Source organism: Alligator mississippiensis, chromosome 5, assembly GCF_030867095.1.
Source record: "Alligator mississippiensis isolate rAllMis1 chromosome 5, rAllMis1, whole genome shotgun sequence".
Taxonomy (NCBI): Eukaryota; Metazoa; Chordata; order Crocodylia; family Alligatoridae; genus Alligator; species Alligator mississippiensis.
In genome coordinates, this window is record NC_081828.1 from 28979179 (window position 1) to 28995488 (window position 16310).

Sequence of the window (16310 nt, forward strand, 5' to 3'; positions counted from 1 at the left end):
CCCCTTGGCTGGCGCTCCCTGCTGCAGCCACTCGCAGCCCATACAGGGCTGTCCTGACCAGGCATGGCTGGGGGCTGGGGTGGAGAGGCAGCAGATGTTTGCAGCTGATCCAGGTTCTGGGTAGCTGCTGACAGCTACAGAGCCCAGCTGGGGGGAAGGGAATTTGGGTGGGAAGCAAAGGCTGGGGGCAGGGGCTTTGGGTGGGGGGGGGCACAGGGCAGCAGCGCATCCTGCCATGTACCCCCTGCCCTCATTTTGTTTGGAGCAGGCACAGGCAGTCCCATGCGGGCTGCAAGTGGCTGCAGCATGGGGTGCCGGCCACAGGGCAGGCGAGGGGCCACTTTTCCCCATGCTCAGCACTAGCTTGTAACCTGGCCCTGCACCAGTTTCAGGCTCATTGACCGGGGCTGCACTGCAGCGGCAGTAGCTGTGCCTCCCCTGCTTGCCACGCTGGGCAGCATTTGCCACCGCCACCTCTGTGGCCCCATGCGGGGCTGTCCTGAGCAGGCACAGGCAGCCCCACGCAGGCTGCAAGTGGCTGCAGCAGGGAGCACCAGCCATGGGGCGAGGGGGGGGGGGGCTGCTTTTCCCTGGGCTCCTTCCTTTCCCCAGGTCCACCCCTCCTTACCTGAGCTTCCCATGCTGGGGTAGCCACGTGGTCCCAGGCTTCTGGCTGGGGGGGGAGGGGTAGGCAGGGCTGGTCAGACCCTGCTGTTGCAGGAACCCACCAGGCTTCCCCTGGGTCCTACTGCCCCTGGTTCCTGTCATTTTTGACAGGAACCAAAGACAGAAAAATATTAATTTTCTAAATTTTTTGGGGCCCTGCGGTCCAGATAGAATGGCCTCATGGGCCAAATCTGGCCCACAGGCCATATTTTGCCCACCCCTGCTCTAGAATTACTCATGGAATCATTCAGGATTTCACCAATGCATCTTACATCAGATTTTGGCCCTATATCATATTACTTATTATCTGGATAACACTACAAAGGTTGCAATATTAGTTCTGAGAACCTGCCAAACTACGATTTGTGGAGCCTTTGCTGGGAGGGCAGCTAAGCACTGCTCCCTTGTACCTGGAAGCATCATATCCCAGAAGCTGGGCATCACACCAAGAGAGTTAGGTTGCACCTTAAAGTGCAATGATGGACTTATTCCTCTCTCCCTTTTTCTCCTGCCTCACATCTCCATCCCTATATCAACAACATTCAAACTAACTTGTTAGCTTCCTCAAATTTTCACCTATTTGCTTTTCATGGCCATATGGAGGGGCACAGGGAAGGGTAAGTGGCACAACAGGTGATATCTTTCTTTGTTCCCTATTCTGTGTTCCTTAACTTTGCAGAAAGTGCCCTCCCCAAGGAAGAATCCTGCAAGTAGGCATGTTCACTGCCTATATCTCCCTTTATACCTTCAGGCACACACTTTCACTTCAATTTCATTCTGTTTAATGTATACAAACCCAGCAGAATTACCTTCAAGCCTTCTGCTCCTGCTTCCCCCGCATATCCTTTCTGACCTGACCTTCCCTAGAAGAATAATTAAAATAAAAAATATAAAATATTGGATTTTTACAGAATATATTAAAAAATCCTTATTTCTCTGTTTACAAAGGTTTTTCTATACAAAATGTAAGCTTATTGAACTCTTAAATGCATTTAATGATAGTTGACAGCATATTATGCTTAATGTATTATCTAGTCTATAATCAGAAAATATGCTGTTGATTTTAAAAGGTAGCATAATACAACCAACAGAACCCTGAAGCAGCTTTTACAGCAGCTAAATGTTCTACATGAGAAAATTAGCAAATACAAGAATCCAATACATGTACATTTCAGCTGACCAAAACCAGTTATCAACAAAGGAAAAAAAAATCAAAGGTCAAATTTTGTTAGCTTAACTCCTGTGAGGTAGGGCAGCCACACCCCACAGAGCATTGGGACAGAAATCTTTCATGATGGTGTTCCAACCCTCATTCCTCAATGACACAGAATTACCTCAAATTCCTTCTTTTTTGCTTTTGAAGTTTGCTGTAAATTTTAGTTCTTGTGGTCCTTTCAGCTCTTGAATGAATTTCAACTCTTTGAGTTTCTTCTCCTGAAGATTTTTCACATTTTGTTGCTAGGATAACCAGTTAATAGTATCATACTGTTAGTGAGAAAGGGCCTATGTCTATAATTTATTAAACTGCAGGGCCATATAGGGTACATAGACATTTTGGGAGAACAGGAGGTGGCTAGAGCACATTAAAAATTGCTGCTCTATCTAGAGGGATCGGGGGGTGGTGGGCTAACAGGGTCTATAGGGGCATGGGGGTGGGGTTGTGGGGCTATTTTAAGTCACCCAGTGAACCAATCCCCACCATCCCACCTGCACCCCCCTAGCCCCAAATTACTTGCAAAACTGGCACTGGGAGCAGCTTGTAGGATGGAGGGTTTGGTGGGCTTGGAGGGTAGGGTTGGCTGGAGGGGTTGTCTAGGTGTCTGGGGAGGGGCTGGGGGACTACGCTGGGAACCGTACAGAAGTTCAGTTACATTGTTCTCATCGGACTAAATTAGACTACCTCCAAGTTAACTTCGATCAGGTCAGCAATTTTAGACTGATCTAACTGTCCTGAACTTTTATATGGTTGATTCAGACTTAAACTTCACTAAGGGATCTTAGTGTAAGGTGATAGATTTGTTAGATAGACTGTGGTCTTCCTATTGGTGACTGATTGGCTTCCTGGTGACCACCCATATTCCTTACTACATCGGACTCTCTGGCTTCTGGCCAACTGATGGTTGAGGCCCAATCAGAGTCACCTGGATACTGGTCTCTTCTGTCCCTGCATCCTGGTTCCCTGATATTGCTGCTCTGCAACTGTCTACAGTTTCTTCTCAACCACCAGTTTTCAGTGGTAAACACCTTGGCCCAATGACAGCTTAGATGATGGCCTTATGCCATTGATTTATGTGGCTGCTAGATGACTGAACCCAGACTGTCTCCTCTGTGTAGAGAAGCTTCAGGTTTCTTGCTCCTCTACTGTAATAGGCTGCTTGTCTGTCTTGCTGTTCTATTAGCAACCTCCATGTGTTGTTGTCTGTTTTCCCTCCATCTGGTTGCAATAGGCTGTCCTGGTTCTTTGCTCCACTAATGTCTGGGCTGGGCTAATATCAAGCCCCTGAGAAGGGGTATTACGATGGTCCAGCAAAGCCAGATATGGATCATATCCATTTTTTCCCTTTCTACGAGCCTTTTGCCTCTCTTAACAGCTGATCTGGCCTACTGTCTGAACACAAGATATGGAGTATGCCATACCTGGCAAAGTGTACCATCAGCTCCCTGATCAGCGTTCTTGTTTGAGTGTCCTCTATAGCCCACCTCTCAAAAATTGGAGTAAAAATCTATTGTGACCATATAGTTTCTATCATTCAAGACAAACAAGTCTGTCCCAACCTTTCTGTGAATGGTATGTTTATTGGAATATGTTCAGGACTGCTCTAACGCAGTTATGTTACCTCATTTCCAGGATTTGGTATATATGTAGCAACAACTGATACCTCTCATGAAAGAGGAAATACCTTTAAAGGAAAACTCCAGTATTACACAGTTACATTCTGCTAAGCCAGAATTTTCATTTTTAAGTCACAATTGCTCCAAGAGACTGAGTAACTGTGGCTCTGGGATTAATAGTTTGTCCTGAGAACTTTATTTTCAGGGTAAAATGGAGTCAAAGCAATGGGCATCAAACTGTCTCCTGACTTTTCAGAGCTGGGAAAGCTTGGGCTTTGGTATTTATTACTTTGACTTTTTCTGTCTGCTTCTTTGTTTCAGTGCCAATGTCTGCATGTTTTTCCATGTGCCTAAAAATTCTGAATATGTTTTAAAGCTATATAGCTTTAATACGTTCCATAACCACACACACATTAAATCTTCTCTTTTTACTGGCAGCAAATATCAACCCAAGAATATTCCATTTTGTTCCACAAGTTTCAGCAAATATGATCACTTCCAAACACATGTGGCAAAGTAACTCTTTTTATTTACATGGATTAAATAAACAACATAACATTAGTGTGATAGTCCTGTCATGGAAGAGGTAGTCACTGCAGCCAACATATTTAAATATCCTTAACAGGCAACTTCTGCTCACTGAGTCTGAAGTTCTAGCTTATGATTAGCAAGCACTCTGACATCCTAACAGGAGTATGCAGGTGGGGAAGGGGCCACATGTGAGCATCAGATGTGTCATTTGAGGAACCAATTAAAGACAGAAATACTTAAATTATAATTCAATCTCACTTCAAGGGTTACTGCTCCAAGTCAGCATCGCTTTACTTGGGATTCCCAGAAGGAAAAAGTTACCGTCTAAGATATTCTCATATATCACTAAATATTTACTATTTATTTCTATGAAAACTGTGCAGTAGCTTTTTCATAGTTTCATAGTTGGTAGAGTCAGAAGGGACCTGAGATCATTTAGTCCGACCCCCTGCCATGGCAGGAAAAAGTACTGGGGTCAAACGACCCTGGCCAGATGTTCATCCAGCCTTTTTTTAAAGACCCCCAGGGTAGGAGCCAGCACCACTTTTGGAAGTTGGTTCCAGGTCCTAGCCGCCCTGACAGTAAAATAGCACCTCCTAATGTCTAGCCTGAAACTACCCTCCGCTAGCTTGTGTCTGTTGTTTCTTGTCACTCCCGGGAGTGCTCGGGGGAACAGGGACTCTCCCAATGCCTGCTGGTCCCCCTTGACTAGTTTGTAGACTGCCACTAGATCCCCTCTCAGCCTTCTCTTTTGGAGGCTGAACAGGTTCAGGTCCCTCAGTCTCTCCTCAGCCTCTCCTCGTAGGGCCTGCCTTTAATCTTACTATTGTTACAGTGTTGTTTATTAATATAAATAAGGCAACCAGCATGAATAATCAGTGTGAGTAATGGCTGCAGAACCCATCGTTATAGGATTATTGGTGTCATGTGATAAAATAATTATGGGATGTGGAAAATTAAGATTTATGTAGCACAGCTACAGGATTAAGATTGTTTTTTATTTGCCATGCTAGTCAGTTTGGTTACAACCTGGAAATCCAGGCTTAGTGTTTAACATATTCAGGTGTATTGAGCCATACCAAAAACTAAGCCTAGATTTTCAGGTTGTAACCAAGCTGGCTAGCATGGCAAATAATGCACCTGAATATGTTAATGGAATTGGAACAAAACATATGAGTCAGCAACTAATATTTCACCTTTCATGAAGATTGAATTTATTCAATATAAAGCTAAGTTGCCTGATATTTTGCTTCCTGGACTTTTGAATTGCCTTAATGCAATACATTTTCACTTCTTCTTAGCAAGATGTATACAGCATTTTGTTGATTTGGTTCTGTATCTGTACTGGCTCATTTGGTTGGGGCCCACCGTCCCTCTAACCCTAACCTAGTTTGATCTCTCCAAACCCATGTTATGAGTAGGAGCATAGCAGCAAGGACAAACAGTGGTGGAAGTGTGGGTATCAAGGCTAGAGATTTCAGAGGCTCAGAATATTGCTAACATAGGGCTCTGAAATCACCTCAGTTGGAGGAGCTACAATGTGCAGGCCACAGGAGCTGAAGCAAAGGAGAAAAGCTAAGAGCAGAAGCATGTAGTGAGGAACCTGACTTCTCTACTGAAGCCACACTCCTTGATTCATGGCCCTGTGGTGTCGGCAAGGAAGGTAAACCAAAAAACTCTTTAAAAACCCTAAAGAGATTAATTCTACGATCCACTTCACTGTTCATGAAGCACGCCCATGCATTCTTCACCCACAAATGTTTGTTGCGTGAAACATTAGACAAGTCAACATTTTTTTCAACTTCATTTTGGGTCAGGTTAACCCAGATTAAAATGTCAGTTTGTTGAACAAAGCCAAAACATTTCCTTTTGGGTTAGTTTGACATTAATCTGTGTCTGCCTGAACTTCTGCACTACCACATGCTTCGATGGCCAGACCTCTTACCCGATAATGCAATGCAGTCTCCTCTCTGGCTGAATTACCACAAAACATCATAGGAGATGTTTCAGCCAGAGAGGAGACATGCTATTGGCTACTCTGGCATATGGCTCTCTCTCAACCCTCTCTTTCTCTGATCTTTCCTGAACAGTTTTACCCCAGTAAAACAGTTTTACACAATAGGAAGCTTTCTGTAATTTCAAAAAAGGACCGTGCTATTTCCTACCCAGCTCCACTCATAATAAACATGGAGAGGAGACTTGCTGATCCCTTGCTAATTTTTACAGTAATTTTTTAGAGTACATTTTGAAGAGAGTTTTTGTTAAAGGCAATTAATTAACTTTAATTTCAGTTATTAAAGTTAAACATACTTACTCTTGGTCCAGCTCCTCCAATAGGTCCAACTGGCCCTTCTTCTCCCTAAAAAAATCAGAATTTATAATCACTTTTTTGCTACTGTGTTAAGCTTCAAAGGTGCCCATACATGAGTGTGGAGGCGGCTCTGATGCACTGGAATTCCAGTGCAATTAATTGACTCTGCTGGAGCATGATGATTACCGCGCTCCAGCAGCCTCCTGCATCTTGTGTATCCACATCCCTGTGCTTAAAAATGGCGGCAGGGGCACTTGAACTAAAGTTCATAGAACAAGCTTTAGTTCAAGCACCCCCTCTGCCATTTTAAGTACCTCTTGGAGCCACTCTAATTAAAGCCCCCTCACCCCACCCACTGGAGCATGTGTAAAAGTTGTAAAATCTTAAGCCCGCATAGTAGACAGATGTAGGTAGAGATCTTATCATTAGGATCTGTATTTAAGCTTAATGAGAAAGAGACTAAACTGACCTTTTCCAAGTTACTAAACAGTCAGAAATCTACATATTACAAAGCCATCAGACACAATCTGCTCAATCAGAGCTGGTCAAAGTTCTTTCTTAGGGAAAGTTTTTAACCACTTTTGCCGAGGTAGACTTAGCAGTCATGGATCAACCTATCCATAGGTCAATTACTGAATTGATTTAGGATCTGTCATCTGGGGTACTGAAAGGACTTTGCTTTGTTTTGCACGGTCTCTAGAAAACTATAGAATGAGTGCCACGCAAATAGAATAGTTCTGTCAAGATACATCTGAGATTTTTCAAGCAGATGGAAGTAGGTAAGGATCAGACACAGGAAAGCAAATTCTTCCAGGAGTCAGAGAAAAGGAGAATATAGGAGAAAAAAAACAGCCTCTAAATAGTACATGACAGTGCATTGCAAATGCTAACTTTTTGAGGTTGTTTCATTAGACAATGACATTAAGTCCTGATTGTCATAATACTGTCTGAAGTAAAGGAACGGAAAAGAACAACAGACTTCATGTTACCTGCCCTTTTAATTAGAATGATAATTTTGGGGTACTATTTTTAATCATTCAAAAACTCTCTTGAAAACTCATCATAAAACTGGATACAAGTTCTGGAGCTCTACCAACAGACACAAACTGATTTAGTGGTATCTTTAAAAAGTACTAAAACAAAAAACATAAACAACATAAACCGACAAGATTTGTTTGAATCCATCATATGTATATTTAAGGATTATGAATATTTATAAAAATATATGATACAACCCTGACTTCCCTGAAGTCAATGGGAGATTCACCATTGACTTACAGAAGCCAGGATTTTATCCAATATTCTTAGTAAATATTAATTTAAATTACTACATTATATAATTTTGAATTCCATGTGCAAGGTTCTAGACCCAGATTATTCAGATATTCCACACAAATCATTGAAATAAATTCTATGATGAATTTATATTACTGTAAAAATGACTGAAAACTCTATTCAAAACCTACCAAAATAAAATGGAGGCTTGAAATCCTACATGAAAACAGTATACTCACCAATGCATCATTTTCTTATAGGAAAAAAGGCTTTTGGGGTTTTTTTTGAACAGTAAATTGTTGACTTGATAACATATTCATCTTACCTCAACTCCTTTGGGTCCAGGTGGTCCTGGAGGCCCTCGGTCACCTAGAAGTCCCTGAATAACAAAACAATCAGAATAAGTTTTTGTTTCAGTCAAAAAGTCTATTAGTCACATTCTCCTTATACAATTCTGGACAGAATACAAGGCCAAATGCTGAGGAAGCAGACATCATTATCTGGTATTGTTCATTTCCTGTAGGAAACCAGAGCATGAAAACTACAGTATTTAACGGACTCTAGCTGACAGGTCTAAGATTCAAACTATTTTGAAACTTTTGAAGGTAAAAGATTAACTTGGCTGAAGCTTGCAAGACATCAGTTCATTTTTGTTACATGCAGTTAGCTTGTATCTGATGAGCTACCTTAAGGCAAACTGAGACACTACATGTAAGCACCTGTTTTAGGTAATCTTTAGAATATCTGATGATAAAATTTCCCTTAATGGAAGTGTTTTTATAGTAATATTAATTAAACTATTTATCACAATCCCACACCCCTTTTGCACAAGTTGTTCATATAATCCAGTACAGTCTTACAGATGTCACCAAAACTGATCAGGAAGGCAATCCTTTCTAATTATTTGATGGGATAATTGCTTCATAATACAAGTGTTGTGGGAATAACCATCAAACATTAGATCTTTATGGTTTGATCCAGCAGGAAGAAGCATCTAAACAATGACCATGGAGACCATTGGCCATGATTACATTTGTTCCAAAACCTTGCTAAGTGTAAGATGCTAGGCACTATTTCAGTTCATTCTATGTTGACTGTATAAACAAGTGATTGGGCAAAAATGCATAACTGTATTTTCAGTACCGGTAAGGTGAACTGTAGAGACTGAACTCTTATGTTGCTATGTAGTACAGTAGTATCATGTACAACATTTCTGTGATTACCAAGCTATATGCCCAGATTTTAATCAATTAGAGAGTGTTTATAGTGGTCATATACCAATAAAGATGTCTGGTATAGTATGGGCGTAGCAGCAATTGACTTTAAGGCTATCAGCTTTTTCAGAACAGCTGTTAGATGGCAACAGCATTCACTGATTACAAACTTGGGCAGAGGTTTGCCAACCTTAAGTTATCACATGCTCTTGCAGAAATATTTATAAAAACACATTATTAAGACTGAGGAACTAATGGTGTGTCAAAAACCTTGGTTATCTAAATTGCAATGGCAATAATTGGTCAAAGCACTTAACCTTGCCTTATGACAGAAAGTATCTATGTGAGCCTACTATTAGTATACTGGGAATGCCAGGCTATCAGATAAAGCAACCAGAACAAAATAATTACTCTTAGAAAATATATGATTAGCCACTGAAGAAATAGCTGGGGGATAAGCTCCAGCATAAGCCTCATTAATTACTTACTAATTAAGCTGAAGTCTAGACAGCAGAGTAGGCATTTGTCCAGTAACAGGCACACAAAACAACATTACATAGAAAAGGCAATAAGCCACCAAGTTTCATCTAAAAGATCCCATTGACAGGCTTGCCTGGGAAACTAGGATGGAGAACTGCAGCTAGACAGCATTTCCAATACAGTGGCAAAAGCAACAAAAATACATGTAGTAACACTATAAAAATAATATGGTTATTTAATTAGTAAAGAAAAGTATCCCCTTAGCAAAGGGAACTATTATTTTACTCTGCCATAGAAATATAAGTAAACTACTGTAATATGCTTTTCATTATCATTTACACTTGTGATGGAAATTTTAGCAACTTTCCGAACTACTGTATGTATACTTAGAGAGCATGTACTTAAATTGTAAAAAGCCTCCCAGACTTTAAAATTGATATTAAGATAATTAACTGAAGTCTCCATCCCCACTCTGAGGTTGTAGGCAATGAACAGAAAATGAAATTGTCTTTAGGGATGTGCCAAAATGTCTGGAAAGAATTCAGGGAGTCAGCAAATTGGGGGGCACCCTATATTTCACACGCGTGTATAAATTTCCAGTTGAGTCTCTTACAGGATTGGTAGAGTTCTTAATAGCCACATATATGAAGTATTCTATCCAAACAAAACATCAAAGGGGAGATGATGGAAACTCTCACATATTTCCATAGTACAACATGTATTACTAGAGAAACCATTCTGATATTCCTGTAGTCAGCATGTCTGCCTTATTTCTTCTCTGGCTAGTCTAATAAGCAGCCCAGAATTATTTGTAAGACTAACATAAGGAACAAAAACAAAGGTATTTCAAAATTTCCTAAGCTAAAACCACCCCTTTTCTTTCATTACATAAAAGTCTTATTTTATGAATCATGGAAGTTCAAACACTTTTTATATTTTTTATTATTTCCAAGTCAAATCTCTTGTGGACCAACCTACATAATGTGGCCTTTGCACATTATTCTGGGAGTTCATATTTTCTGTCTACTGTAGTATTTTGGACTAAAAGGCCAGCCCAAAAGTTCTGGTATTCAGAGAAGGCAGAAGGCATGCTTGCAGATCTCATATTTTCTGGCACAAGGGTCAGTTTATCTCCTGCTAGCTGCTAAAATAGAAAGCCCATCCTGCTTTTCTGGCACTTAATATAGATTTGGCTTCTGGGAAAACATGGAAGAATCAGGAAAGGTCAGTATGTTGAAAAGAGTGTTTTTTAAAAAAAAAGTGGAGGAAATACTTCACAACTGTAGTCAATGCAAGACAGCTGGGAATCCCAATGGTGAACATTTCCAGTTTCTTAAATCCCTGCTCTCTTGGTGTTATAAGCAGAGCAAAAGTTTTTCCAGTTCTAATATTCCATCTCAAATGTAAGCCACTAATTCTCCTTGATTAGACTAGGCTGTCTACACTTTAGGTCTTTGGAAGCCAGTATACTTGGATACCACAGACTCTTGTGAAGTTATTGAAATCTTGTATCAAATAAAGTCCGGAGCCTTAAACAAATACCGTGGGCTACTTCTTGGCATTTTTACTAGGAGTTAGGTGAAAGGTGATAGACAAGTCTTGTCATTCTGAAACATAAGTCTACTTCTCACGCAACATATTTATTTGAGCATTTTACATCTACAGTAGAATAATGTGTGGTTTAAGTTAGTGAAAGAATGTGAACAGGAATGTGTGTTCAACTACACGATTAAGTATTAGTATTTTAAACTGAATCTACACTTCAGGAACTAACATTTCTATTCCTTCATCTCTAGTGATGCATATACACACAGTTTTCCATTAGGAGTTCTTCTTATGCGCCCTGACAATTCATTAATTTCACAGAAACATCAGAGGAACCATCCACCGATATTCTTGTATAGATTACAGATAAAAGCTGACTAGCATCAGTAAATAATCACAATTAGTAACAAACTGTTTAACCATCAACTACATTAGAGCAATAAAGGTGCTTCTTCCTACCCAACTTTCTACCCTCAATTTTTCACCATATCTTCTCAAATGTACATTTTCAGCATGCCTAGAAACTCATAATGTCTTGCTCATTTTAGGGTCAAAGCTATTTATGGACAAGAAATATGTGGGAGGTTTACCAGGTTTTTAGCTGTTAGAGTGACAGGGAGATATGAGTGAGATATTTTAAGAAGGAAAAGTGTAGTCTGGCAGGATTCATATTTTGAATTAAGATATATACTTTATAGGATGTTATGTACAACTCAGGCACAGATGAGATTGAAGCAGATGAACTCTGAGGAAATGGCTGAAACATAGGAATAGAGGAAACAGGACGGAAATGGAGCTCTTGGCCATCAGTCCTTTGCTGCTACATAATTCTTATCATTTATTATATTTACCCAAATCCAAGACAACTTCAAATTTAAGATCCCCCACCCCATAATTAGATTTTATGCATAGAAAATTATAAATGCATTATAATTTTCCATTCATAGAATCTAATTAGTGGAAGGTAGTCTTAAATGAATGTCACCCCACTCCTATGGAGGAGAAAGCAACGGTGGATGGTGAGGGGCCAGACGTGTGCCTCTTGCTTCCATGCCCCTTGTTCCCCCTGTGCCTATCCTACCCTGCTGCCTAGCCCTCCGTGCCTGTTCATCTTTATTGTATAATGTTCTGGTCATCCATGTTCAATATTCCAGATGACATCATACCACTGTGTACAAGGCATAATGGCATTAATACTTACTGCTCCTGGAAGTACCTCACCTGACATATCATAGCAATGTATTTGCATTTTTTACAGCTGTATCAACAGTGGTGTCTCAGAGTCATGCTACCCAGGTCTTTCTCTTCTTACTTCCAAATTACGAGTTTCCAGTTTATAGTAGACATGTTTGTTTAGTCTTTAGTTGTATGACTTTGCACTTTATACTATTAAATGTCGTGCTACTTCCTATCACTCCAGTCCCCAAAGTCATCCATTACTTTGTGTATGATATCCAGTCTTGCTCTATATTGGCAATGGCTCCTAACTTTGTCACCTGGAAATTAAATTAGAGTACTCCTTTTTGTGCCCAAGTCATTAATGAAATATTAAATAAGATTTGTCGCAAAGCAGACTCCTGAGGTAGTCCACTGGTAACCTTTCTCTACTTAGGCAATGCCTCTTTTGAAACAATTTTTTTATCTTTTCCATTTTAACCAGTTCTGTACCCATCCTATAATTATTGTATTAATCCCTATTTTCCCAGTTTATCTATTTTTTTTCAATTTGACACCATTACTGAATTTGAGACAGATTAAACCTACTGGTCTAAAATATCAGGTTTCTTAGTGAAGAAAAACACCAGGTTTATTTTGTGCTGTCTATCTTTGGTAAACCCACTTTGCATTTTATCCCCCTTTCCATTTATCTCCATAACTCATTATTTCCCTCAAAATTTGTTCTAATACACTGTATATTATAGTATTAACAAGCATGTATTTATTAGGATCATATTTTCCTCTTACATATTGGCACTGTGTTGTTAGTTTGCAAGTTATACAGTACTATCTCCAATTTGATAGATTTATCAAAAATCCTTATTACTGGACTTCATGTGCCAGCTCTTTCAGTATCTAAGATGAAGATTATCCCATTCACTTGACTTAAGTGCATTAAGCATTCTATTTAAAATTCCTGTTAGCTATCCCATTTTAGCTTCCATGTTCAATGTCATCATCTTTCTTGAAAATTTGAGACGGAGTATTTTTTTAGATTTTGAGCTAGAACTAGATCTTTAATCTGAACCTCACTGTAAAGTAATCTTGCTCATACTTAAATCCTTTTGAAGTGGTTATTAATCTTTTTTTCTCAGAAGTTGCACATTTGAAATACAAAATCTCAGTTACAGAACTATTTTGTATATTTCCACGTAATTTATACCGAGTCAACTCAACTTATTCAAAGGCATTTTTTTAACCAGTTCTTTCATCACTTCAATGCTACTTACTCGAAAAAATCTAAAATAGCATCATGCCTTGTTAGTTTAGCCACTTATGAAGACATTGCCTAGTTATGTCATCCAGGAATATCTGGGTCCTATCACTATTAACATTTGTTCCTCAATATATATATATCTTCATATATCTATATCTTCATATCTATATATACAATCATCAAGACCTGTGTTGTTTTATATATAATTTGGTGTTTTATATATTACACATATTACAGACTCTTCCCCTGTTCTTACTTGAATACAAGATGGGGCAGAGCAGGGCAGGAGAGGCCCTGGATTGGGTTGTCCTATCAGGTAGAATTTGCTCTAATGGGGGCTCACATGTAGACATGCACTTAGGACCACATTAATAAGCCTGAATTTTCTGCACAGAAAATTTAGGCGTATTAGCTGCACATGTAGATGCACCCAGTTTGTAGGTGCCAAATAAGTGTAGTTTACCCATAAAAATAGGTGCCAAAGTGCTGCTCAGAAGTGTGTTTATGGAATAACTGTGCTAAAAACTTGCAGCAGTCTCAAGAGTAAATACAAAAGGGGAGTGGGAGGCATATTAAAGAAACCTCTCCATACCTAAATCCAATTTAGCGGGGTCAGAAACTGGCTGCTGGCACTATTCTAATAGAGCCTCTTTTACAATCCTCCTGCAATGTGATTTTGACCCATGTTGGTTCTGTTTTATCCAGGTCATCATTTCTTATTTCTATATTGTCTATTGAAACCTTAATGTACAATGCTACTCTTCTATCTTTATTTTTATTTCTATCTTATCTGAACATCACACACAGAAATAACAAATGACAATAAAGGTTCAGGTATAATTTCCATTAAAACATTACACAAGGTCATATTTGTGAAAAAGCCATTGGCTGAAGAGCTAGACACCAGTGTAACTAGAAAAGCTGTATGTTATGACCCCAGGTTTGAATTTAAACCAATATAAATAAACTGGTGTAAAGCCCTGTCTGGACACACTTGTTTTGGTTTTTCAGTTTTGCATAAATCTACTGGTAGCAGGCTTAAGCCAATTTGGCATTCTTAAATCAAATTTAGTGCCCACGGAGCAGTTTGCATTAATTTAACTACATTGAATTAAAAGAAGCTGATGCAGACTGCCTGCACAGACAAAGCCTCTCTTGATTTACTTAGCTGACAGCAAGGATAAGGTCATGCTCAGGTCACAGTACTTTGCAAATTTCCCAACATACAACAGAACATCTCTCCCAATTTCCTTGTCCCCCGGAACTTTATCTTCTCACTCTCAGGGCATTGCTGCTGCTGTTACAAGTTTCTACAAGTTCTTACCTTGGGACCTTCAGGACCATTTAGTCCAGGTACACCAATGTCTCCTGGAAAACCCTAATTAAATGAAAACAGACAAAGCGTTTATAGCATTGGAATATTTCCATGGTTCAATGCAAAAGAAAAGCACTTGTTATTTTGATTCTGTTCATTCATTTAAGAAATTTTAACAAACCTGAATCACAGAAATCAAGAAATGGATTTGTTTTACCACCTGAAAACAGCTAAGACCATAAAAAGCTCTCTTGAAAGGACTTGGGTGAGTGACAGATTTTAAGCAGCTTTTATTTAACTTAGTTTGGCAGATGTCATTATAGCTTTTATTTATCTAAAGATGAAAACTTTTGTCCATTAAATAGAGTCTATAACTAAGTAAGCAGCCTGCTCCTGACCCCACTGAAATCCACAAATGAAGTGATATTGCCCTGTTACTAGAGAAATAAATAATTTCTTTCAAATGTTGAAGTGCAGCTTTCTCTGTGGCTTCACTTTCAGGACTGGACAGCTAGGGAACTGAGAAAATGGCCTTTCACCCTGATCAGCCAATGCAAATCCCACTCTAACAGTGACTGGATGTCACCAATCCATAACATCTGCCTAGAAGGCTTTGTGAAATGAATTTGTGGTGTAACCCCATTCCTAGCAGAATTGCCCAATAACAAAATCAGCATTGCCGTGAGGCAACTGTCACCACTCTGTTTGGCTGCATGAGGCAAAGAATAAATTTAAAAAGGAAATGAATTATCCTTTCCCCCCTGAAAGTAGTCCCCTCTGTTTAAAGATAACAGATGTTTGGAGAGGGAAGGAAGCATCGTAGGAGCATTTCCATCCTCAGGTCTAGAGGACTTGAGTGCCCAGTTTCACAAACAATACCTACATTTTTTTGTATGGAAATAAAGATACTGATCTTGTTTAAATAACCATGCTGTTATTTAATTGAAGTTTTTAAGTGCCTCCTGAGGAAACATCTAATCTTTCCTTCTGTAGAAATACTAAAATATCAATAGCTCTGATTATTTATTTGGCAAAAGATGAATTTATAAATCAGCCAAAATATTATTTGACATTATTTCACTAACTCTCAAATTTTCCCAAACCCTTCCAAATTGAAGTGTGTAGAAGATTATTCTTGTAGAAAATGGCTGGTATCAAATATTTCATACCCGAAATATAATATTTTATTGAATCTATAAATTCACATGCCTGCTCTTACAAACACCTCCTGAATCTCTATCACAGGTCTTTTGGTTCTAAGCCAAATAGGATAATTTTTGCTATAAAAATCAAATATCTGCAAATGATATTAGAGAGTTATTGCAATGCTGTAGGCATTATTCTGAAATTAATTAAATGAATGTACTGCACATGTCCAAAACCCTTTAAAAAAGATACTTAGCTTCACTTGCAAAGCCAAATTTTCAGACATAGAAAATGAACAGCCTGCCCTTATTACTCAGGACTAAATGTGAGACAACAGTGAAGGGTTTTTTTGGTGATTTTCTATAAGTACAAAAGAAGCACATGAAAAAAAACCTTAGTTTAAAAATATTTTTCACTTCTTCTCTTCAACAAAAGCATGTCACATAAAATGCAGCCAATGATCCCATTTTTATTAATCTTATGCTGTTGGTTTGGAATAAACTGAAATCATTTCCACGCAAAAGGTAAATTCTGAGATTGTTCTAAAGCAGAAGTTTGAAA

General features: G+C 39.1%; 1 protein-coding gene across 7 annotated transcripts in view; it reads right to left on the bottom strand.

The window, feature by feature from the left end:
* COL24A1 (collagen type XXIV alpha 1 chain) overlaps positions 1 to 16310 on the bottom strand; it is a 286537-nt gene that overhangs the window by 130379 nt on the left and 139848 nt on the right. For all 7 annotated transcript variants that reach the window (XM_059728018.1, XM_059728017.1, XM_059728015.1 and 4 more), the window contains 4 exons: positions 14613 to 14666; positions 7941 to 7994; positions 6344 to 6388; positions 1476 to 1529 (listed from right to left, as the gene is read on the bottom strand). In XM_059728018.1, coding sequence (XP_059584001.1) covers positions 1476 to 1529; positions 6344 to 6388; positions 7941 to 7994; positions 14613 to 14666 — 207 coding nt within the window. The remainder of the gene's footprint in view (positions 1 to 1475; positions 1530 to 6343; positions 6389 to 7940; positions 7995 to 14612; positions 14667 to 16310) is intronic.